The sequence below is a fragment of the Oncorhynchus gorbuscha genome, linkage group LG12 (genome assembly GCF_021184085.1).
Source record: "Oncorhynchus gorbuscha isolate QuinsamMale2020 ecotype Even-year linkage group LG12, OgorEven_v1.0, whole genome shotgun sequence".
Taxonomy (NCBI): Eukaryota; Metazoa; Chordata; class Actinopteri; order Salmoniformes; family Salmonidae; genus Oncorhynchus; species Oncorhynchus gorbuscha.
The window spans coordinates 65,698,715-65,724,050 of NC_060184.1; the positions used below are offsets into that span (position 1 = coordinate 65,698,715).

General features: G+C 45.9%; 1 protein-coding gene across 1 annotated transcript in view; it reads left to right on the forward strand.

Moving 5' to 3' along the window:
• LOC123990403 (trichohyalin-like) overlaps nt 1-25,336 on the forward strand; it is a 144,632-nt gene that overhangs the window by 72,111 nt on the left and 47,185 nt on the right. Inside the window, exons 13-22 of the mRNA XM_046290958.1 lie at nt 6,145-6,228; nt 6,317-6,484; nt 6,571-6,636; nt 6,734-6,901; nt 7,086-7,328; nt 9,855-10,085; nt 10,187-10,417; nt 15,961-16,245; nt 19,098-19,406; nt 19,476-19,881. Of these exons, the coding sequence (XP_046146914.1) occupies nt 6,145-6,228; nt 6,317-6,484; nt 6,571-6,636; nt 6,734-6,901; nt 7,086-7,328; nt 9,855-10,085; nt 10,187-10,417; nt 15,961-16,245; nt 19,098-19,406; nt 19,476-19,881 (2,191 nt within the window). The remainder of the gene's footprint in view (nt 1-6,144; nt 6,229-6,316; nt 6,485-6,570; nt 6,637-6,733; nt 6,902-7,085; nt 7,329-9,854; nt 10,086-10,186; nt 10,418-15,960; nt 16,246-19,097; nt 19,407-19,475; nt 19,882-25,336) is intronic.

Below are 25,336 nucleotides of genomic sequence, written 5' to 3' on the forward strand. Positions count from 1 at the left end.
CCCTCTCCCCCATCTCTCTCTTTCTCCCTCTCCCCCATCTCTCTCTTTCTCCCTCTCCCCATCTCTCTTTTCTCCCTCTCCCCCATCTCTCTCTTTCTCCCTCTCCTCTCTCTCTCCCTCTCCCCATCTCTCTCTTTCCCTCTCCCTCTTTCTCCCTCCCCCTCTCTCTTCTCCCCTCTCCCCCATCTCTCTTTTCTCCCTCTCCCCATCTCCCCATCTCCCCCATCTCTTTCCCCCTCTCCCCCATCTCTCTCTTTCTCCCTCTCCCCCATCTCTCTCTTTCTCCCTCTCCCCCATCTCTCTCCCTCTCTTTCTCTCCCTCTCCCCATCTCCCCCATCTCTCTCTTTCTCTCCCTCTCCCCATCTCTCTCTTTCTCCCTCTCCCCATCTCTCTCTTTCTCCCTCTCCCCCCATCTCTCTCTTTCTCCCTCTCCCCATCTCTCTCTCTCCCTCTCCCCATCTCTCTCTTTCTCCCTCTCCCCCATCTCTCTCTCCCTCTCCCCCATCTCTCTCTTTCTCCCTCTCCCCCATCTCTCTTCCTCCCTCTCCCCCATCCTCTCTCCCTCTCCCATCTCTCTCTTTCTCCCTCTCCCCCCTCTCCCCCATCTCTCTTCTTTCTCCCTCCCCCTCCCCCATCTCTCTCTTTCTCCCTCTCCCCCCTCTCCCCCTCTTTCTCCCTCTCCCCATCTCTCTCTTTCTCCCCCCATCTCCCCTCCCTCTCCCCCATCTCTCTTTTCTTCTCCTCTCTCCCCATCTCTCTCTTTCCCATCCCTCTCCCCCATCTCTCTCTTTCTCCCTCTCCCCCATCTCTCTCTTTCTCCTCTCTCTCCCCATCTCTCTTTCTTCTCCCTCTCTCCCCATCTCTCTCCCTTCCCCCATCTCCTCTCCCCATCTCTCTCTTTCTCCCTCTCCCCCATCTCTCTCATCTCTTTTTCTCCCTCTCCCCCATCTCTTTCTCCCTCTCCCCCATCTCTCTCTCTCTTTCTCCCTCTCCCCCATCTCTCTCTTTCTCCCTCTCCCCATCTCTCTCTTTCTCCCTCTCCCCCATCTCTCTCTTTCTCCCTCTCCCCCATCTCTCTCTTTCTCCCTCTCCCCATCTCTCTCTTTCTCCCCCATCTCCCCTCCCCCATCTCTCTCTTCCCTCTCCCTCTCCCCCATCTCTCTCTCCCTCCCCCCATCTCTCCCTCTCCCCATCTCTCTCTTTCTCCCTCTCCCCCATCTCTCTCTTTCTCCCTCTCCCCCATCTCTCTCTTTCTCCCTCTCTCCCCATCTCTCTCTCCCTTTCTCCCTCTCCCCATCTCTCTCTTTCTCCCTCTCCCCCATCTCTCCCTCTCTCCCATCTCTCCCTCCCCCCATCTCTTTTCTCCCCATCTCTCTCTTTCTCCCTCTCCCCCCTCTCCCCATCTCTCCTCCCTCTCCCCATCTCCTCCATCCTCTCTCTCCCTCTCCCCATCTCTCTTCCCTCTCTCCCTCTCCCCCCATCTCTCTCTTTCTCCCTCTCCCCCATCTCTCTCTTTCTCCCTCTCCCCTCTCTCTTTCTCCCTCTCCCCATCTCTCTCTTTCCCTCTCCCCATCTCTCTCTTCTCCCCCATCCCTCTCCCCTCTCTCTCTTTCTCCCTCTCCCCCATCTCTCTCTTTCTCCCTCTCCCCCATCTCTCTCTTTCTCCCTCTCCCCCATCTCTCTCTTTCTCCCTCTCTCTCCTTTCTCCCTCTCCCCCATCTCTTTCTCCCTCTCCCCCATCTCCCTCTCCCCCATCTCTCTCTTTCTCCCTCTCCCCATCTCTCTCTCTCTCTTTCTCCCTCTCCCCATCTCTCTCTTCTCCTCTCCTCTCTCTCCCTCTCCCCTCTCCCTCTCCCCATCTCTCTCTTTCTCCCTCTCCCCCATCTCTCTCTTTCTCCCTCTCTCTCCCATCTCTCTCTTTCTCCCTCTCCCCCATCTCTCTCTTTCTCCCTCTCCCCCATCTCTCTCTTTCTCCCCCCATCTCCCCATCTCTCTCTCTCCTCTCTCCCCCATCTCTCTCTCCCTCCCCCATCTCTCTCTCCCTTCCCCCATCTCCTCTTTTCTCTCCCCCATCTCTCTCTCCCTCTCCCCATCTCTCTCTCCCTCCCCCATCTCTCTCTTTCTCCCTCTCCCCCATCTCTCTCTTTCTCCCTCTCCCCCATCTCTCTCTTTCTCCCTCTCCCCCATCTCTCTTTCTCCCTCTCCCCATCTCTCTCTTTCTCCCTCTCCCCCATCTCCCCATCTCTCTCTTTCTCCCTCTCCCCCATCTCCTCCCTCTCCCCATCTCTCTCTTTCCCCCATCTCCCTCCCCCCCATCTCTCTTTCTCCCCCATCTCTCCCCCCTCCCCATCTCTTTTTCTCCCTCTCCCCCATCTCTCTCTTTCTCCCTCTCCCCCATCTCTCTCTTTCTCCCTCTCTACATAGTCAAATAGAATAATGACTGTGTGTGATTGTCATGTGTAGATCAGTAGCATTAACAGTGCAGACAACAGTACTTCTCAGCTAGAAGGCTCTGCAGCACATCTGGCTCTGTTTTACTGACCAAACCTACCTCTAATCTCATGCGTGCAGGCATGTCACTGACCACTTCCTGCCCTGCATGTACGCGCACACACACTGCTACTGCAGCTCTGTCACTGACCACTTCCTGCCCTGCATGTACGCGCACACACACTGCTACTGCAGCTCTGTCACTGACCACTTCCTGCCCTGCATGTACGCGCACACACACTGCTACTGCAGCTCTGTCACTGACCATTTCCTGCCCTGCATGTGTGTGCGCGTGTGTGTGTGTGTCAGAAGAATTCTCCCGAACAATAACATTTTCTGTTCCCTAAACGTCCTAACATGAGTACAGCTGAACAAATAGACTAAACACTTTCTTCCCTTCATCTGAAACCTCATCCATCGTCCCCCCCTCTCTCTTTTATCCCCCCTGTCTCGCTCTCTCTCTTTCTTCTTCTCTTGGTACAGAAGTGATGTGTTTAGATAGATTCTCCCAACTCCTTGATGATAGTAATGAGACAGGCTTTAACTGAAGACGGGTCATGTTTCAGTGTTTTATTTGGCGCTACCAAATTATTATACTCTGTAATGTAAGACATTGTTATGAACAGAATCTAACAAGAGGCTAGCTTATCGTTTTACTTTCCTTTTTCTGTCGCTACATCCTTTTCCCTCTATTTCTGTCTCTCTGTGTCTCTCTGTCTCTCTCTCTTGTCTCTCTGTCACTCTCTCTTGTCTCTCTGTCTCTCTCTCTGTCTCTCATCCTTTTCCCTCTATTTCTGTCTATCTCTGTCTCGCTCTCTGTCTCTCTCTCTGTCTCTCTCTGTCTCTCTCTCTGTCTCTCTTTCTATGTCTCTGTCTCTGTCTCGCTCTCTGTCTCTCTCTCTGTCTCTCTCTGTCTCTCTCTCTGTCTCTCTTTCTATGTCTCTGTCTCTGTCTCTATCTCTGTGTTTCTTTCTGTCTCTGTCTCTCGCTGTCTCTCTCTCTGTGTCACTCTGTCTGTCTCTCTCGCTGTCTCTCTCTGTGTCTCTCGCTGTCTCTCTCTGTGTCTCTCTCTATCTCTCTCTGTCTGTCTCTGTCTCTCTCTGTCTGTCTCTGTCTCTCTCGGCCTCTCTGTCTCTCTCGGCTTCTCTGTCTCTCTCTGTCTCTCATTCTCTGTTTCTCTCGGCCTCTCTGTTTCTCTCGGCCTCTCTGTCTGTCTGTCTCTCTCTGTCTGTCTGTCTCTCTCTGTCTCACTCGGCCTCTCTGTCTCTCTCTGTCTCTCTGTCTCACTCGGCCTCTCTGTCTCTCTCTGCCTCTCTGTCTCTCTTGGCTGCTCTGTCTTTCTCTGTCTCTCTTGCTCTCTGTCTCCCTCCTCTCTCTCTTTCTCTCTCTTGCTCTCTGTCTCCCTCCTCTCTCTCTTTCTGTCTCTCGCTCTCTGTCTCCCTCCTCTCTCTCTTTCTGTCTCTTGCTCTCTGTCTCCCTCCTCTCTCTCTTTCTGTCTCTCACTCTCTGTCTCCCTCCTCTCTCTCTTTCTGTCTCTCTTGCTCTCTGTCTCCCTCCTCTCCCTCTTTCTGTCTCTCGCTCTCTGTCTCCCTCCTCTCTCTCTTTCTGTCTCTTGCTCTCTATCTCCCTCCTCTCTCTCTTTCTGTCTCTTGCTCTCTGTCTCCCTCCTCTCTCTCTTTCTGTCTCTCGCTCTCTGTCTCCCTCCTCTCTCGCTCTCTGTCTCCCTCCTCTCTCTCTTTCTGTCTCTCGCTCTCTGTCTCCCTCCTCTCCATCGGTCTCTTTATTTTTCTCTCTCCCCCTCTGCTCCTTTTCTCTTGATCGTGTTGCTGCCCGTCAGTGGGGATTCTCTGTCAGTGAGTGACAAGCTCAAAATGGTGTGTGCAGTGAAGTGGGTGGAGTATGAAACATACTAAAACACAATGTGATCTGATTGATATAGAAATACCTTCCATATCAGAGGCCCCCTCCCAGAAACCACTGGGATCCCCCCCCTCCACACACACACACATTGGAATGCTTCACTCCAAAGTATTTTTTTTTCTAGAAGTTGTCTGTGATTGACCCAGTTTTAGGAAGGAGAATATATTTTGACGGGATGTCTGTTTTGACATAACATCCTCTTGTGGTTATCTGTAAAGATCCTGCCTGTCACATATTACAATGGGAATAACACACACCCACACACATACACATACACACCCACACACATACACACATACACACAGAGCTGTTTTTATGAGACACTGTGGAGGACTTCAACATGTTTGCTGGATGGGATTTTTTTAGCTACTTATTCATTGTGTGTGTGTGTGTGTGTGTGTGTGTGTGTGTGTGTGTGTGTGTGTGTGTGTGTGTGTGTGTGTGTGTGTGTGTGTGTGTGTGTGTGTGTGTGTGTGTGTGTGTGTGTGTGTGTGTGTGTGTGTGTGTGTGTGTGTGTGTGTGTGTGTGTGTGTGCGCGCCACTCTATCATGTGAGAGGGCTGGTCATGAGAGGAGCCTGAAGGTCGTGGAGCCATCTTAACTTCATCAATCTGAATGACAGTTACAAACCAGGGAGAGGGAGAGAGAATGGAAGAGGGTGAAAGATAGAAGATAACAGCGTGTGTTTGGTACATCGCCATGAAAGAGGCTCTGATGTGCTGTGCTGTTTGTCTTTTTGTCGGCGTGTGTCTTTTTGTTTGGCTGTAAATGCTCCTTTCACCTCAACACTGACTGGAACTAATATCTCATGTAGAAAGGCCCTTCTCTCTCTCACTCTCTCACGTTCACTCTTTCACTTCCGCTGCAAAAGATTGAAGATCTTACTGAAAGGAGAGAGGACACGTACACACACAGACACACACACACACACACACAGACACACACACACACACACACACACACACACACACACACACACACACACACACACACACACACACACACACACACACACACACACACACACACACACACACACACACACACACACACAGACACAGACGTACACACACAGACACAGACGTACACACACAGACACACGTACACACACAGACACACACACACACACACACACACACACACAGACACACACACACACACAGACACAGACGTACACACACAAACGTACACATACACACACACAGACACAGACACACACACAGACACACACACACACACACAGACACAGACGTACACACACACACGTACACATACACACACACATACACACACAGAGGAGCCAAAACAACATGTACACACACACACACACACCCCATAACCCTATTCAGCATATAAAGTGGGTTATTATAGAGGACCATCCATAGCTAGGTAACACAAATAAAAGCCAGACACACACTCAAGAGAGAAACGTAAACTACTTATAAATGTTTATCATCCATCAATCCATCACTATACCTACAGATACAAACACTAATTACCAACAGAAAATACCCTTTATTCATAGTATTTTAGTAGACAGAAAACACATTTGTCTTTGGAAAACCAACACGTTGTTGATGGGATGTCATTAGTTGAAGGAGTTGGTCTGATTCGGTTTGCCTCACCTGTCATTTATGTATATTTGTAAGTGGATGGAAAGCAGACTGTTGGATTATTTCAGATATGTGATATATTGACATGTGTTTTTATGTATGTCTGTTTGTGTGTCTGCAGATCCACAAGAAGGACAGCAAGCTGTCTGTGTTATTGAAGGAGCTAGCAGAGGTTAGAAATAACTTCTCTGACTGTAAAAAAGAGGTAAGTACAATAGTAATTCACACCTCAAAGTAACATGTCTTTTTAAACAGTTATTTTAGGGCAGCTGACACCAACATGTTCTGTCCAGTTGCTCAGTAGAGAGTCTGCATTGGCAAAACAGCAGGAGGAGACGGCTCAGCTGAGTTCCAAGATGGAGGACTGTTCCCATCAATGTTCAGCTCTGAACAGGGAGAAAGAGAGACTGGAGACAAACCTCACACTTACTAACCAGAAACACTGCACAGCACAAGGAGAGGTGGGTCTGTTCGGTAGTGGGTGTACAGCACCATCTCCTAAAACCCTTCCTTGTTGTGTGTGTGTCTAAAACCAGGTGTGTTCCAGGTGATTCTACAGTTGAGGACAGAGCTGAGTAAAGCGGAGCAGAAGTATCAAGGGACACAGGAGGAGGTGAGACAACATTTCAGATCTCTAATGGGTCTATATGTATTTCAACACCTTTTGTGTACGTGTACACACTGTCTGTTTGTGTGTGTGTGTCCCTCAGCTGGCCATGCTGGAGGCTGAGGTCAGCCGTCTGAATCAGAAGGTCAAGGGTCAACAGGAAGAGGCGTGTCTTCTCAGGCAGATGGTCAGAGAGGGGGAGGGGCTTAGAGACCAGGAAGTGATGGAACGACAACAGATACAGAATGCACTCTGTATCGCACAGCAACAGGTACACACACACACACACACACACACACACACACACACACACACACACACACACACACACACACACACACACACACACACACACACACACACACACACACACACACACACACACACACACACACACACACACACACACACACACGCAGACAGACTCACACAGTAACCCCCTCCTCTGTGTCCAGGTGAAGTCCCAGGACATGTCTATAGAGCAGCTAACATCTGATCTAGACTCAATGAAACAGAACCACAGAGTCGACACAGAGCGCTGGAGCCACAGGCACTTCCTGCTCAGCAGCCAATTAGAGCAGGCTTCCTCTGAGCTAAGCCGATCCCAGGTCGAGGTCAGAGAGCGCAGGTCAGAGGTCACAGAGCTGAGGGGAAAGCTCCAGCTGGCAGAGGAGGGATACCAGGAGGCTCTGGAGAAGGTGAGGAGTCTGTCCAGAGGTGAGAAGGGGGGTGTATCTGATTTACATTTACTGTTTCACATCACTAGCACACCAAACAACAATAGTCATCTTGTGGTAAGAACGTCACTGATTCTCTCATCATGGTCAAAGCAGGATGAAGTGCATAGTTGAGCTGAAGAGAGTTAAAGCATTGGGAAAAACAACATGTGATTATGGACACAAATAGACACAGACCCGTCCGTTCTACAGGACACTATCAGTTCTACAAGCAGGTCTGAAAGGTCACTATGATGTGTGGCGTTTTCCTCTGGACCACAAGCTCCTGATTACAGTCACAACAATATCACAGCACTTCTGTTACCCTCATTGTATGTCACTTATCAAACAGCTATGTTCTTCGACTTCGATTAAAAACCTACAAAATGGAATGGTTTGAATTAGGAATGGGCATCTTTGATGGGGGTGGGGGCCTCAGACGATCTAAACTCCTCATGAGGATTGCAGTGTCTCGCGGGTCTGTGTACCCACATCCATACCCACACGTATTCAGAGCCAGCACTAGCCTTTTGGGGGCCATAAGCCAAACTGTGTTGTGTCAATGGGGACCCCCACGGTCAGTAATTTGACCATGATCACTACAAGTTTAGATAGCTGGACACTAGACTAACTTACCAATCTATAAATGTTATCCGACATGGGCTAATTGAGTGATTATCAGTGACTGGCATATCAAGAGAGAACTGCTGATGTACAAACAAATGTGAAAATTGCACCTTGTGTGTTTTTACTATTTTAACGTGCAACAGTAAGTGGAAATCCAGACTGATCCGAAGACCTGCAAAAGGTGTGTCATTTGCCCATCTCTTGTTTAAATTCATTTGGGTGTGAACCGTATACGTGTGTGTACAGTATGTGTGAACAGTATATGTGTGTGTACAGTATGTGTGAACAGTATATATATGTGTATGTACAGTATGTGTGAACAGTATATGTGTGTGTACAGTATGTGTGAACAGTATGTATATGTGTGTGTACAGTATGTGTGAACAGTATATATATGTGTGTGTACAGTATGTGTGAGCAGTATATATATGTGTATGTACAGTATGTGTGAACAGTATATGTGTGTGTACAGTATGTGTGAACAGTATATATATGTGTGTGTACAGTATGTGTGAACAGTATGTGTGTGTGAACAGTTTACGGGTGTGTACAGTAAGTGTGTGTACAGTATATATGTGGGTGTACAGTATGTGTGAACAGTTTACGGGTGTGTACAGTAAGTGTGTGTACAGTATGTGTGTGTACACAGTATGTGTGAACAGTATGTGTGTGTGTGTGTACAGTATGTGTGTACAGTATGTGTGAACAGTATGTGTGTGTGTGTGTACAGTGTGTGTGTGAACAGTATATGTGTGTGTACAGTGTGTGTGAACAGTATATGTGTGTGTAATGCACCACTAGGCCAAGGGATGGTGGTGTGTTGTCTTAGATCCGATTGATGTTGTGGGATTGTGTTTGACTCTACTTGTGCTGGGAACGACACGCGTCTTCACACTTCATTACAAATAACTAGACAGAGAGAAGGGTTTGCAGGACGTACACACGCACACAACACACTGGATAATTCAGTCAAATATGTCCACAGTGTTTTTTTTTTACATGAATGGAGTGAAGGTGTGGTACTTCTCTGAAAAGCCTATTACAAAACGGTAAATTTCTTCTCTTTTTCTCTCTCTCTCTCGTTACCCAGCCATAGAGGTGCAGTGCTTGGGAGCTGGTATTACTGGTATTAGCGTGTGTTAATCTCCAGTTAAATCAGCTGGGAGTACTCCGGTGAACCAGTGGCTCTAACTGGTCTGCCTGCTGTCAGTACTGAGGGAGTTAACCCACCGGCTGATCTGTATTAGGAGTTAATCTACTTTTGTCAAATTTTAACTCTGAACCTTAACAGTTAGCTGGATTAATGACGTTAGTCTAGTGTAACACTGATCGCTAAAGGTGGGCTGGGTCTGAGTTTAACACAAGGATCAGTCAGATTTCACTTCCTGGATTCATCTGAGTATTAGAATAAGAAAGCTAAGAAGGACAATGATTCTCTAGCAGCTGAATCAACCACCAGTTCTACTCTTTACTACTATTGCGCACTTGTTTTCAGTGATCAACACCAAACTGGACAGAAAAAGATTTACACCCAACAATAATAGGGGCGGCAGGTAGCCTAGTGGTTAGAGCGTTGGGCCAGTAGCAGAAAGGCTGCTGGATCGAATCGCCTCGCTCCTCGCTCTAGCTTCTGTCTCTTCTGTGGCTGATAGGTCCTGTGGTATTGTAAACTATCTGTAGAGAAGGGCCCATTCACTCCCACCTCAGATAGCATGGCCCTTATTTAAACTAGGAGTGTACAGTATTACTGGGTCAGTTAGTGACCAAAAGAGTGTGTGTCTGCGTGTGGATGCACATTATGACTCATGATATATATTTTTTTACCTTTTGATCTTTGTCTATCATATCCAATGTGATGTTTTTGTATTGCTGTGGATGTAGGTTGAAGAAGCTAAAGGGTTGGAAAACACACAAGACACTGAGATAGAGCTTTTGAGACAACAACTGACGGACCTCCAGGAGGACCTGAGTGAAACCATGTCCAGGACTCAGGGCCAGGAGGAGAAGGCGGCCATCTTTAAACAGAAGTACTGCGTTGCCATGGAGAAGGTGCAGCAGCTCCAGGGACACATCGAGTGTGTGGAGGAGGAGCTCAGATACACACAACAACAGGTAGTCTATACTAGTTTCTAGCATTGGACCACTCACTTTCAAAATGCAAGTTTTACTCCAATGAGCAATGTCAACCTGTTCTATTTGGTTTTGATTGACAGCTGACTGAATCCAAGGCAGTGGTAGACAGGGTTAAGGCGGAGCTTACAGAGCTGGAAGGGCGCTACGAAGAAAAACTTGGCCAATGGGAGCGCTCGGAGGAGGCCCTGGACCAACTGACTGACGAGCTGCAGGCCAATCAGATGGCTCTGAGGGAGGGGCGTGAGAGAGTGGAACAGTGTGAAGGAACCATACAACATCTACGGCAAGAGGTGGACACACAGAAAACTCAGGTGTGTCAGTGTTATGGTTGACACTAGACTTATATAGAGAGTGGAAAGGAATAAATATCTACTGTATGTAGATATATCATCCCCATATGTATTTCATACTACATCTTCATACAATTTTCCTTTTCTTGAAAATTGTGGGCTATTTTGCCCTGCATTGTCTAATATCCTAACCTGAAGTAAGGACAATGCTAGCTACAATAATACATATGCCTAGTTTCATATTTATTTTAATTTGTGAGTCTCTTCGAGAAAATTGTCTGCAGTATGCCAAGTTAAATAAAAGTAATCTGAGTGACCTTTTTCATAATTGTAGCAACTATAATGATCGTTCTGTTCATGAGTTATGGGTGCAAGTTCAGTGAAATTATATTATATTGATAGCAATCCTGAGCAAAACAGAAATGACAGTGGAGGACTGTGTGTGTGTGTGTGTGTGTGTGTGTGTGTGTGTGTGTGTGTGTGTGTGTGTGTGTGTGTGTGTGTGTGTGTGTGTGTGTGTGTGTGTGTGTGTGTGTGTGTGTGTGTGTGTGTGTGTGTGTGTGTGTGTGTGTGTGTGTGTGTGTGTGTGTGTGTGTGTGTGTGTGTGTGTGTGTGCGTGCCTCTGTTTGAGGATATTTACTGAGTCTGTCTACAAATGAATAATCTTTATTACGGGAAAATGTAATTTGGTTCAACTCGGCTGACAAGGTCAACACGGCGGAATGTCATTCTAATCAAATCAAATTGAATCTGTGCGTTATAAAAGAGTTAGCTGTTTGAAGAATGTCTGTATTTGATACTTTATTACATTGTGTAATGAGTTAGATGTGAGTGGGTTCTGTTGAGGAGAGGATCTCCTCTGTAGTTGGTGTTTCAGTAATTCTCTACCTCCAGTCTCACTGCACTCTCTGTTTCTGTCTGTCTGTCTGTCTGTCTGTCTGTCTGTCTGTCTGTCTGTCTGTCTGTCTGTCTGTCTGTCTGTCTGTCTGTCTGTCTGTCTGTCTGTCTGTCTGTCTGTCTGTCTGTCTGTCTGTCTGTCTGTCTGTCTGTCTGTCTGTCTGAGTCACTGTCTGTCTGAGTCACTGTCTGTGTCCAGGGTACGTGTGAACAGTGTACGTGTGTGTACGGTATGTGTGAACAGTATATATGGGTGTGTACAGTATGTGTGAACAGTATATACAGTGGGGCAAAAAATGATTTAGTCAGCTACCAATTGTGCAAGTTCTCCCACTTAAAAAGATGAGAGAGGCCTGTAATTTTCATCATAGGTACACTTCAACTATGACAGACAAAATGAGGGGAAAAAAATCCAGAAAATCACATTGTAGGATTTTGAAGGAATTTATTTGCAAATGATGATGTGTGTATGTGTGTGTACAGTATATGTGTGTGTACAGTGTGTGTGAACAGTATGTTTGTGTGTACAGTATATATGTGTGTGTACAGTATGTCTGAACAGTTTATGGGTGTGTACAGTATGTGTGAACAGTATACGGGTGTGTACAGTAAGTGTGTGTGCACAGTATGTGTGTACAGTATGTGTGTGTGTACAGTATGTGTGTGTGTACAGTGTGTGTGTACAGTATGTGTGTGTACAGTATGTGAACAGTTTACGGGTGTGTACAGTAAGTGTGTGTACAGTATGTGTGTGTGTACAGTATGTGTGAACAGTATGTGTGTGTGAACAGTATGTGTGTGTGTGAACAGTATGTGTGTACAGTATGTGTGTGTGTGAACAGTATGTGTGTACAGTATGTGTGTACAGTATGTGTGAACAGTATGTGTGTGTGTGTGAACAGTATGTGTGTACAGTATGTGTGTACAGTATGTGTGAACAGTATGTGTGTGTACAGTATGTGTGTGTACAGTATGTGTGAACAGTATGTGTGTACAGTGTGTGTGTACAGTATGTGTGTGTACAGTATATATGTGTGTGTACAGTATGTGAAACAGTTTACGGGTGTGTACAGTATATATGTGTGTGTACAGTATGTGTGTGTGTACAGTATGTGTGAACAGTATGTGTGTGTGTGTACAGTATGTGTGAACAGTATGTGTGTACAGTGTGTGTGTGTACAGTATGTGTGAACAGTGTGTGTGAACAGTATATGTGTGTGTGTGTGTACAGTATGTGTGAACAGTATATGTGTGTGTACAGTGTGTGTGAACAGTATATGTGTGTGTAATGCACCACTAGGCCAAGGGATGGTGGTGTGTTGTCTTAGATCCGATTGATGTTGTGGGATTGTGTTTGACTCTGCTTGTGCTGGGAACGACACGCGTCTTCACACTCCATTACAAATAACTAGACAGAGAGAAGGGTTTGCAGGACGTACACACGCACACACACACTGGATAATTCAGTCAAATATGTCCATAGTCTGTCTGTCTGTCTGTCTGTCTGTCTGTCTGTCTGTCTGTCTGTCTGTCTGTCTGTCTGTCTGTCTGTCTGTCTGTCTATCTGTCTATCTGTCTGTCTGAGTCACTGTCTGTCTGAGTCACTGTCTATCTGTCTGTCTGTCTGTCTGTCTGTCTGTCTGTCTGTCTGTCTGTCTGTCTGTCTGTCTGTCTGTCTGTCTGTCTGTCTGTCTGTCTGTCTGTCTGTCTGTCTGTCTGAGTCACTGTCTGTCTGTGTCCCTACAAGTCTGTCTGTCTGTCTGAGTCACTGTCTGTGTCGGTCTGTCTGAGTCACTGTCTGTGTCTGTCTGTCTGAGTCACTGTCTGTCTGTGTCCCTACAAGTCTGTCTGTCTGTCTGAGTCACTGTCTGTGTCTGTCTGTCTGAGTCACTGTCTGTGTCTGTCTGTGTCACTGTCTGTCTGTGTCTGTCTGTGTCTGTCTGTCTGAGTCACTGTCTGTGTCTGTCTGTGTCTGTCTGTCTGAGTCACTGTCTGTGTCACTGTCTGTCTGTGTCCCTACAAGTCTGTCTGTGTCTGTCTGTCTGAGTCACTGTCTGTCTGTGTCCCTACATGTCTTCCTGTCTGAGTCACTGTCTGTCTGAGTCACTGTCTGTCTGTGTCCCTACATGTCTGCCTGTCTGTCTGTCTGTCTGTCTGTCTGAGTCACTGTCTGTCTGTCTGTCTGTCTGTCTGTCTGTCTGAGTGACTGTCTGTCTGTCTGAGTCACTGTCTGTCTGTGTCCCTACACGTCTGTCTGTGTCTGTCTGTCTGAGTCACTGTCTGTCTGTGTCCCTACAAGTCTGTCTGTGTCTGTCTGTCAGAGTCACTGTCTGTCTGTGTCCCTACAATTCTGTCTGAGTCACTGTCTGTCTGTGTCCCTACAAGTCTGTCTGTGTCTGTCTGTCTGAGTCACTGTCTGTCTGTGTCCCTACATGTCTGCCTGTCTGAGTCACTGTCTGTCTGAGTCACTGTCTGTCTGTGTCCCTACATGTCTGCCTGTCTGTCTGTCTGAGTCACTGTCTGTCTGTCTGTCTGTCTGTCTGTCTGTCTGTCTGTCTGTCTGTCTGTCTGTCTGTCTGTCTGTCTGTCTGTCTGTCTGTCTGTCTGTCTGTCTGTCTGTCTGAGTGACTGTCTGTCTGTCTGTCTGTCTGTTTTGTTTTTCTTTAAGAAGACTCCTGTTCTCCACTCATTACCTGTATTAACTGCACCTGTTTGAAATCGTTACCTGTATAAAAGACACCTGTCAACACACTCAATCAAACAGACTCCAACCTCTCCACAATGGCCAAGACCAGAGAGCTGTGTAAGGACATCAGGGATACAATTGTAGACCTGCACAAGGCTGGGATGGGCTACAGGACAATAGGCAAGCAGCTTGGTGAGAAGGCAACAACTGTCGGCGCAGTTATTAGAAAATGGAAGAAGTTCAAGATGATGGTCAATCACCCTCGGTCTGGGGCTCCATGCAAGATCTCACCTTGTGGGGCATCAATAATCATGAGGAAGGTGAGGGATCAGCCCAGAACTACACGGCAGGACCTGGTCAATGACCATAAGAGAGCTGGGACCACAGTCTCAAAGAGAACCATTAGTAACACACTACGCCGTCATGGATTAAAATCCTGCAGCGCACGCAAGGTCCCCCTGCTCAAGCCAGCTCATGTCCAGGCCCGTCTGAAGTTTGCCAATGACCATCTGGATGATCCAGAGGAGGAATGGGAGAAGGTCATGTGGTCTGAGGAGACAAAAATAGAGCTTTTTGGTCTAAACTCCACTCGCCGTGTTTGGAGGAAGAAGAAGGATGATTACAACCCCAAGAACACCATCCCAGCCGTGAAGCATGGAGGTGGAAACATCATTCTTTGGGGATGCTTTTCTGCAAAGGGGAGAGGACGACTGCACCGTATTGAGGGGAGGATGGATGGGGCCATGTATCTCGAGATCTTGGTCAACAACCTCCTTCCCTCAGTAAGAGCATTGAAGATGGGTCGTGGCTAGGTCTTCCAGCATGACAACGACCCGTGTTAGTCACCAGATAGGCTGTATTAGTTTCACTCGTTTGTTGTTTTGTATTCTCAGTTATTTCATGTACAGCATTTTCTTCATTAAATGTCATGAGTAACCTACACGCTGCATTTCGGTCTGACTTTCTTCTAACAACAGACGAAGTTCATTACATTCTGTAATTGCAAACAAAGTTTTCTGTACCAAATATTAAGTTCTGCTTTTCTGATGTGTCAAATACTTATGTCATGCAATAAAATTAATTTAATTTAGCAAATTAATTACTTAAAAATCATACAATGTGATTTTCTGGATTTTTGTTTTAGATTCCATCTGTCACAGTTGATTTGTACCTATGATAAATAATTACAGACCTCTACATGCTTTGTAAGTGGGAAAACCTGCAAAATTGGCAGTGTATCAAATACTTGTTCTCCCCACAGTATATATATACACATACATACATAGTGCCTTCGGAAAGTATTCAGACCCCTTGACTTTTTCCACATTTGTTAGGTTTCAGGCTTATTCAAAAATGTATTAAATAGTTTTTCCTCATCAATCTACACACAATGCCACATTGTGTGAAACCTTCACTCCAATCTGAGGTCCTGAACACTCTGGAGCAGGTTTTCATCAAGGATCTCTCTGTACTTTGCTCCATTCATTTTTGTCCCGATCCTGACTAGTCTCCCAGTCCCTGCCAATGAAAAACATCCCCATTGCATGATGCTGCCACCACCATGCTTCACCATAGGGATGGTGCCAGGTTTTCTCCTGACGCTTGGCTTGAATACTTTCCGAAAGCACTGTATATGAGCTCAACATGACTTCAAGAGACAGGTTGGAATGTCTGACTGAAATATGGGACACATCCACCTTTTTTTTCTAAATTAGTGGTGTTTGAATTTGATGATAAAATGGAGGACATAATTGTTTTGGTTGCGGGACAAAGGGCCAAAATGCGTAGCGGTCCCACACAATCCAGGAGGTGGTCACCCTAACTGTACTGAAACTTAACAGTTAAACCAATGGGCATCAATCGAGCAGAGCAGTTTTGGGAGCATATAGCAGTGTGGAGATATATGTCACCAGCAAGTTATTTTTAAGAATACCAGTACCACCATCCCTATAAATAATAATGTGTATTGACTTCTCAACAGCAATCCACAGAGCAGGTAGAGCGCTTGGCCAATTGCGAACAGGCCCTGCTACAGATGAGGGCAGAGTATGTTCGCAGGGAGGAGGAACTAGAGAAGCAGAGCCAGGAGAAGGCGGGGCTAGAGAGAACCCTGCAATTTCTTCACCTGGACCTTGCCGCCTCCCACCGCAAACATCTGGTCACTCACACACAGCTGGAGCAGGAAGTGACACAGCTACAGGAGGAAGTGACACGCCTACAGGAGGAGCTGGTCGACACCCACGACACCTGTACACAGAGACAACAGGTCAGTTAGGATTAGGAAATGTTTAGGACACCCAGGTGCTTACCCTAACCCAGGGATCCCCAACAGGTTGATGCAGAGTAGGCTTACCTAGTAGAAGTATATCATGAGGAAGTATATCATTTGTATATTATATGTTATCTGCAAACTCTACCATGAAATGAGCAGCAGCAGTACAGAACCATCACTAGACCAGCACATTAGATGGCACATTCCTCACTAGCTAGATGTGCAATTAAAGGGCCGGATGCTCGATTAAAGGGGAATTATACAAAAAATGGCCTTTTGATATGATTTAACCATTGACATAGCCTCAGAACAATCCAATTCCGTTGTTTCTGTATGGACAGTTGTAATTTTGAGCGTGAAAAAATGGTTTATGAACCATTATTTTACAAGGTATATTGATCGAAAACATAGTGCGCTGCATTCTCTTGTACACTAAGGACCTGGGGAAGAGTTGCAGGGGAGAAGAAAAGTATGTGCCTATTTGAAAGCCAGAAAATAATTAGTAGCTCACAACATTTTTCATTCAAGTAGCTCTCATACTAGAAAAGGTTGGTGACCCCTTCTGTAGCCCCTAGCTCCTACCCTATAGCCCCTTGCCCCTATCAGGGTCAGCAGATTTGAAGGAACTGGAAAAATGAGATTAGTTGGCTGGGGTTTCTCTCTCCATGACTGTAGGATGCAATATAATCATTTTCAGCCTAACAGACATGGCATATGAACCCAGATCTAAAAAATATATTCTCTCACACACACTTCTAACCCCTATCCTCCGATTGCCTGACAGAAACAAATTACCCTGCCATTAATTAAAGCTCCAAGTGGTGCCAGGCTCGGCTCAATTGACTCCAATTAACATGTGAAATGGACACTAAATTTTCAAATGAGGTTAAGTGGTGACGAGGGTGTGATAACGACTGGTGCCATGGCACTGTGCCAAGACAAAGCTGCCAGTCTCGGGCACTTGGGTGCCCTGTGTGTGGGTCTACCCCGTTAGCACAAACACATGACATGCGTGTCACACACCCCCAGCAGGCCACCTAATGACTTGTGAGGACAGCGTGTGTGTTGTGAGGATAGCGTGTGTGTTGTGAGGATAGCGTGTGTGTTGTGAGGATAGCGTGTGTGTTGTGAGGATAGCACGTGTGTTGTGACGATAGCGTGTGTGTTGGGAGGATAGAGTGTGTGTTGTGAGGATAGCGTGTGTGTTGTGAGGATAGCGTGTGTGTTGTGACGATAGCGTGTGTGTTGGGAGGATAGAGTGTGTGTTGGGAGAATAGTGTGTGTGTTGGGAGGATAGTGTGTGTGTTGGGAGGATAGCGTGTGTGTTGTGAGGATAGCGTGTGTGTTGTGACGATAGCGTGTGTGTTGGGAGGATAGAGTGTGTGTTGGGAGGATAGTGTGTGTGTTGGGAGGATAGCGTGTGTGTTGGGAGGATAGCGTGTGTGTTGGGAGGATAGCGTGTGTGTTGAGAGGATAGCGTGTGTGTTGGGAGGATAGCGTGTGTGTTGGGAGGATAGCGTGTGTGTTGTGATTGTCCTTTTCACGTCAGTTCACTCAGCCGTTGTCATGAAGGGACACTGTGTGCTCTAGCTCAGGGGTTCACAAAGCGTTTTGCTTCATGACCCACAAATTGAGGTGTGTTTTGAGTCGCAACCCACCATAGGGGTTGAGCGTTTAAAAACACATGCACAGACCAAAGAATAAGTCAGAAATATAATCTTAGCAGCGGGGGAAAAATGTAGCCATTTCAAAGCTAATCTCCTGTAATTGTATACATTCTGCCATGAACCTGAGAGCAACATTTTCAGTTTTTTAAGCTTATTTCCTACAATTCTACGCATTTTGACATGGCTAATGATGTGTTCTATTGCTGAAAGTCTAGGTGGGCCTGATTGTCTTTCTTTTATGTTGTTGATTGTAAATTCTCAAAGATTATAGGCTATTACTTTAAAATATATAGCTCCATTATCTTTTCTACATACTTTATATCTGATTTTAGTCGTTTAAGTTTACACTGAAAACGTTTTTATATCCCGATAATGTATAAAAATAAAATCAATTTTGCAATGTTGTCCCGTGACCCACCTGGACCCATGAACCGCGAGTGTGTCCCGACCAACAGTTTGGGAACCACTGCTGTAGCTGACGAGCCTGTGTAATGTAACGACACATGTAAATCTACATTAATTACATCTGCAAACATAATACATGCGTAGAGAGGGCTGTGGAGCAACTCTGATTACATGTATGGTTCATTATTATTAATGAATGATGATATATTGTGTTAATGTACATCTGAAGTTTAATGGCGCCCTAGACATAGATGAGCTTTAGTTAACATGGGCCTGTATGTGTATGTGTGGACAGAGCTAGATGCTCCTTCAACATGGCTACAACACAGTAGAACAGTTAGGGAGTTGGTATTAGGGAGCAGCCAGTCTACAAAGGCAGGGCCATTGGGTGATCCATGCACGCAGAATGATTTTGATAATAATTCTGTATGGTAGCATCTTTTATTACATCAGTTTTTCTTTAGGGTTACTTAATAATGATATAATGTTTGCGCACACTGTCGTGGAAATTCAAGTATACTGAGAGAGACTTGGACATTATTGCAATAATTAAGCTTTTCCACCACAACACACACACACACACACACACACACACACACACACACACACACACACACACACACACACACACACACACACACACACACACACACACACACACACACACACACACACACACACACACACACACACACACACACACACATACACAACTTGGGACCTTTTTGACTGTTTAGATAGTAACTAACAGTCACACACTCTTTCTCTGGCCAGACCATCCAGGGGCAGGATGTCTTGCTCCAGCAAGTTGAGGAGGACCTGAAGGAAACCAAGCTGCTCCTTCAGAGGAGAACCAAGGATCTGAAGGAGGAGAAAGTCTGGGTGCAGAGGCTCAGAAAGGAGGCGCAGGAGCAGAGAGAGGAGGAACACAGAGTTGGTGAGGAGGCCAAGGAGATGCTAAAGAGGAAATGCAGGGAGCTGGAGGAAGAGAAAGAGGAGGTGAAGAGGAGAAGCAGGGAGCTGGAGGAAGAGAAAGAGGAGGTGAAGAGGAGAAGCAGGGAGCTGGAGGAAGAGAAAGAGGAGGTGAAGAGGAGAACCAGAGAGCTGGAGGAAGAGAAAGAGGAGGTGAATAGGAGAAGCAGGGAGCTGGAGGAAGAGAAAGAGGAGGTGAAGAGGAGAACCAGGGAGCTGGAGGAAGAGAAAGGGGAGGTGAAGAGGAGAACCAGGGAGCTGGAGGAAGAGAAAGGGGAGGTGAAGAGGAGAACCAGGGAGCTGGAGGAAGAGAAAGAGGAGGTGAAGAGGAGAACCAGGGAGCTGGAGGAAGAGAAAGAGGAGGTGAAGAGGAGAACCAGGGAGCTGGAGGAAGAAAAAGAGGAGGTGAAGAGGAGAACCAGGGAGCTGGAGGAAGAAAAAGAGGAGGTGAAGAGGAGAACCAGGGAGCTAGAAGAGGAGAAAGAGGAGGTGAAGAGGAGAACCAGGGAGCTTGAGGAAGATAAAGAGGAAGCGCAGACACTCAAAGAGGCCCTGTTGGAACTACGCAGGAGTCACAGACAGACAGGTACTAATCAATCAACATATCTTTATTGTCTTAGTTGAAACGCACACCTTTTGTCTGCGAAAGAGAGAGAGAGAGTTACGTTATTGCATGTACAGTAATATACATCACCAAGGCATGTTTGACTGAAACTGGCCCTGAATGTGTCACGAGCCGAAATAAGCCACGTCAGACTGCAGAGGAGTCGGTCTATGATTGGCTGACTGTGAGATGATCATCAGACAGGTAGGCGGAGTCCGGAGGAAAGAATGATCCATCACATTCTGTTTCTAGAACCCTCGCAACCGTGGAAACACTTCGATGTAAATAACATTTAATATGAGGGTTCCGGGGGAAAGAGCGATCGCAAGGGATGATGGAGGAGAGGAGAGTCTGATAGGAGAGGACAAGACAGCTGGTGATGCATATAGATAGGAAAGCCTTATATACTGAAGCTTTCTCCAGCGCAGAGATAATAAGGCCTTTCCTGTCAATGTCACCATCCTGCTTTAGAGTACATCTCAATAATTCATTCACTTTTTCCAAAATAGCATGTTTCCAATGGCTTACCTCACTGATCAATAAATCAATGTTATATACTGTAAGTGTTACTAAAGTTGGGCAAAAATGCATATCAGGATAAATTACCTGAATTGATGCGATAATGATAAATAGAATGATAAGTGTATAACATGTATGTGCACCACAGTTTTTTTTAAATGATCCAGTAAACTACTGCTACTAGTTTGATGGTTGTGGCCATCAATTATCCCATTAAGAGATGAATGAAGAACCCTACTACTTGAACCCTATTCATCTCTTAAAGGCCTTAACAATCCCCCATATTCCATTTTAAACACATTTCTTTAGCACAGGCTACTTATTGTACTCGATATCGGCAAAATGCCTGTGGTAAATGATCAGTATGGTTGGTGTGGATAATTTTGGGTTCATCGTACCAGCTCTAAGTACTACTCAGTGTGTCTTTAAGTAAAGGCTTTATCATGGGCAGAATATGGTGTGTATATACTGATGTTGATACAATTAAAACCACTTATGAATTCTCTTCCACATTTAGAGAACAAACCAATTAAGTGTTTTTACCTCGTGTGTGTGTGTGTGTGTGTGTGTGTGTGTGTGTGTGTGTGTGTGTGTGTGTGTGTGTGTGTGTGTGTGTGTGTGTGTGTGTGTGTGTGTGTGTGTGTGTGTGTGTGTGTGTGTGTGTGTGTGTGTGTGTGTGTGTGTGTGTGTGTGTGTGTGTGTGTATATCTCTTTTCCACTTTTATACACTGATACCTCATCATGTTGATATGGAGAATATTTTTTATTGACATCCTTCATGAAGTATTCACACACAGAAACAAGCATGGTTTAGCTGTAGAATGGTGCCTCTGCAGCAACTCAGATCCACTGGTTGTATATACTGTACAGTACAGGATGTAAATAGGATGTTTATTGTGTTAACCAGTGGATCTGAGTTGCTGCAGAGGCACCATTCTATTCCCTGTCTAACACTCGTTTGGAGTTTAAAGATGATGAAATGACCTGCGTATATTTCTGGTTTAGACCCTGGAGAGAGACATAGCAGCCCTCAAATCCACCTCCACTCACACACACACACACACACACACACCCGTTACAGTGCCTTCAGAAAGTATTCAAACCCCTTGACTTTTTCCACATTTTGTTGTGGAAAAAGTCACTGGCCTACACCCAATACTCAATAATGTCACTGGCCTACACTCAATACTCAATAATGTCACTGGCCTACACCCAATACTCAATAATGTCACTGGCCTACACCCAATACTCCATAATGTCACTGGCCTACACCCAATACTCCATAATGTCACTGGCCTACACTCAATACTCCATAATGTCACTGGCCTACACCCAATACTCCATAATGTCACTGGCCTACACTCAATACTCCATAATGTCACTGGCCTACACCCAATACTCCATAATGTCACTGGCCTATACCCAATACTCCATAATGTCACTGGCCTACACCCAATACTCCATAATGTCACTGGCCTACACCCAATACTCCATATTGTCACTGGCCTACACCCAATACTCCATATTGTCACTGGCCTACACCCAATACTCCATATTGTCACTGGCCTACACCCAATACTCCATATTGTCACTGGTCTACACCCAATACTCCATAATGTCACTGGCCTACACCCAATACTCTATATTGTCACTAGCCTACACCCAATACTCCATATTGTCACTGGCCTACACCCAATACTCCATAATGTCACTGGCCTACACCCAATACTCCATAATGTCACTGGCCTACACCCAATACTCCATAATGTCACTGGCCTACACCCAATACTCCATAATGTCACTGGCCTACACCCAATACTCCATAATGTCACTGGCCTACACCCAATACTCCATAATGTCACTGGCCTACACCCAATACTCCATAATGTCACTGGCCTACACCCAATACTCCATAATGTCACTGGCCTACACCCAATACTCCATAATGTCACTGGCCTACACTCAATACTCCATAATGTCACTGGCCTACACCCAATACTCCATAATGTCACTGGCCTACACCCAATACTCCATAATGTCACTGGCCTACACCCAATACTCCATATTGTCACTGGCCTACACCCAATACTCCATAATGTCACTGGCCTACACCCAATACTCCATAATGTCACTGGCCTACACCCAATACTCCATAATGTCACTGGCCTACACCCAATACTCCATAATGTCACTGGCCTACACCCAATACTCCATAATGTCACTGGCCTACACCCAATACTCCATAATGTCACTGGCCTACACTCAATACTCCATAATGTCACTGGCCTACACCCAATACTCCATATTGTCACTGGCCTACACCCAATACTCCATATTGTCACTGGCCTACACCCAATACTCCATATTGTCACTGGCCTACACCCAATACTCCATATTGTCCAAGTGGAATTATGTTGTTAGAACATTTTAACATTTTAATTAGTTAAAAATGAAAGCTAAAATGTCTTGAGTCAATAAGTATTCAACCCCTTTGTTATGGGGTTGAATAACAAAAGGTTTGTGCTTAACAAGTCACATAATAAAAATGTGCTTAACAAGTCACATAATAAGTTTCATGGACTCACTTTGTGTGCAGTGATATTTGAATGAATACCCTTGTAGCCCACACATACAGATAATTGTAAGGTTCCTCAGTCGAGCAGTGAATTTCAAATACAGATTCAACCACAAAGACCAGGGAAGTTTTCCAATGCTTCACAAAGAAGGATAGAAGGATAAAGAATAGAAGTATAGAAAAACAGGCATTGAATATCCTTTTCAGCATGGTGAAGATAACTAATGACACTTTAGATGGTGTATGAACACACCCCGTCACTACAAAGATACAGGTGTCCTTCCTAACTCAGTTGCCGGAAAGGAAGGAAAACGCTCAGGGATTTCAGCATGAGGCCAATGGTGACTTTAAAACAGTTACAGAGTTTAATGGCTGTTATAGGAGAAATCTGGGTCAAATCCAATACAGCACATTACTGAGTGCCACTCTCCATATTTTGAAGGATAGTGGTTGCTGCCTCATGTTATGGGCATGCTTGTAATCGTTAAGGACTGAGGAGTTTTTCAGGATAAAAAAAGAAACGGAATGGAGCTAAGTACAGTCAAAATCCTAGAGGAAATCATTGTTCAATCTGCTTTCCACCAGACACTGGGAGCTTAATTCACCTTTCAGCAGGACAATAACCCAAACACAAACCCAAATCTACACTGGAGTTGCTTACCAAGAAGACAATGAATGCTCCTGAGTGGCCAAGGTATATTTTCAGGCAGTTTTAAGTAAAAAACTGTATGGCAAGACCTGAGAATTATTGTCTGGCATTGATCAACAACCAATTTGACAGCTTGAAGAATTTTGAAAAGAATAATGTGCAAATGTTGCTCAGTCCAGGAGTGGAAGGCTCTTTGAGACTTACCCAGAAAGACTCACAGCTGTAATCACTGCCAGGGGATTCTAACATGTATTGACTCAGGGGGTTAAATACACTACATGACCAAAAATATGTGGGCACCTGCTTGCCGAAAATCATTCCGAAATCATGGGCATTAATATGGAGTTGCCCCCCCTTTTCTGCTATAATAGCCTCAACTCTTCTGGGAAGGCTTGCCACTAGATGTTGGAACATTGCTGCAGGGACTCGCTTCCATTCAGCCACAAGAGCATTAGTGAGGTCAGGCACTGATGTTGGGCGATTATGCCTGGTTTGCAGTCTGCGTTCCATTTCATCCCAAAGGTGTTTGATGGGGCTGAGGTCAGGGCTTTGTGCAGGCCAGTCAAGTTCTTCCACATTGAATTTGACAAACTATTTCTATATGGACCTCGCTTTGTGCACGGGTGCATTGTCATGCTGAAACAGGAATGGGCCTTCCCCAAACTATTACCACAAAGCTGGAAGCACATAATTGTCAAGAATGTCATTGTACGCTATAGTGTTAAGATTTCCCTTAACTGGAACTAGCCCAAACCATGTAAAACAGCCCCAGTCCATTATTCCTTTTCCACCAAACTTTACAGTTGGCACTATGCATTGGGGCAGGTAGAGTTCTCTTGGTATCTGCCAAACCCAGATTCGTCCGCCGGACTGCCAGATGGTGACGAGCCGTTCATCACTCCAGAGAACGCTCCAGGAAATGGGTTTACACTGCTCCAGAGTCCAATGGCGGTGAGCTTTACACCACTCCAAGCATTGTATGGAGTGGTGTAAGGCTCGCCGTCATTGGACTCTAGAGCAGTGTAAACCCATTTCATGAAGCTTCAATGAACAGCTCTTTTGCTGACGTTGCTTCCAGAGGCAGTTTGGAACTCGGTAGTGACTGTTGCAACCGAGGACAGACTATTTTTACGCACTCCCATTCTGTGAGCTGGTGTGGCCTACCCCTTCGCGGCTGAGCCATTGTTGTTCCTAGACGTTTCCACTTCACAATAACTACAGTCAACTTACAGTTGACCGGGGCAGCTCAACTGCCAATGTTGTTTATGGAGATTGCACGGCTGTGTGTTCAATTTTATACACCTATCATCAACGGGTGTTGCTGAAATAACCAAATCCACTAATTTGAAGGGGTGTCCACATACATTTCTATGCATAGTGTATATATGACCAGATTCATGAAACTAGACGTGCGTTGCAAGCCACGACTTCACAGGAGAGCCGATTCATGAAACTAGGCGTGCGTTGCAAGCCACGACTTCGCAGGAGAGCCGATTCATGAAACTAGGCGTGCGTTGCAAGCCACGACTTCGCAGGACAGCCGATTCATGAAACTAGGCGTGCGTTGCAAGCCACGACTTCGCAGGAGAGCCGATTCATGAAACTAGGCGTGCGTTGCAAGCCACGACTTGCGCAGGAGAGAGCCGATTCATGAAACTAGGCGTGCGTTGCAAGCCACGACTTCGCAGGAGAGC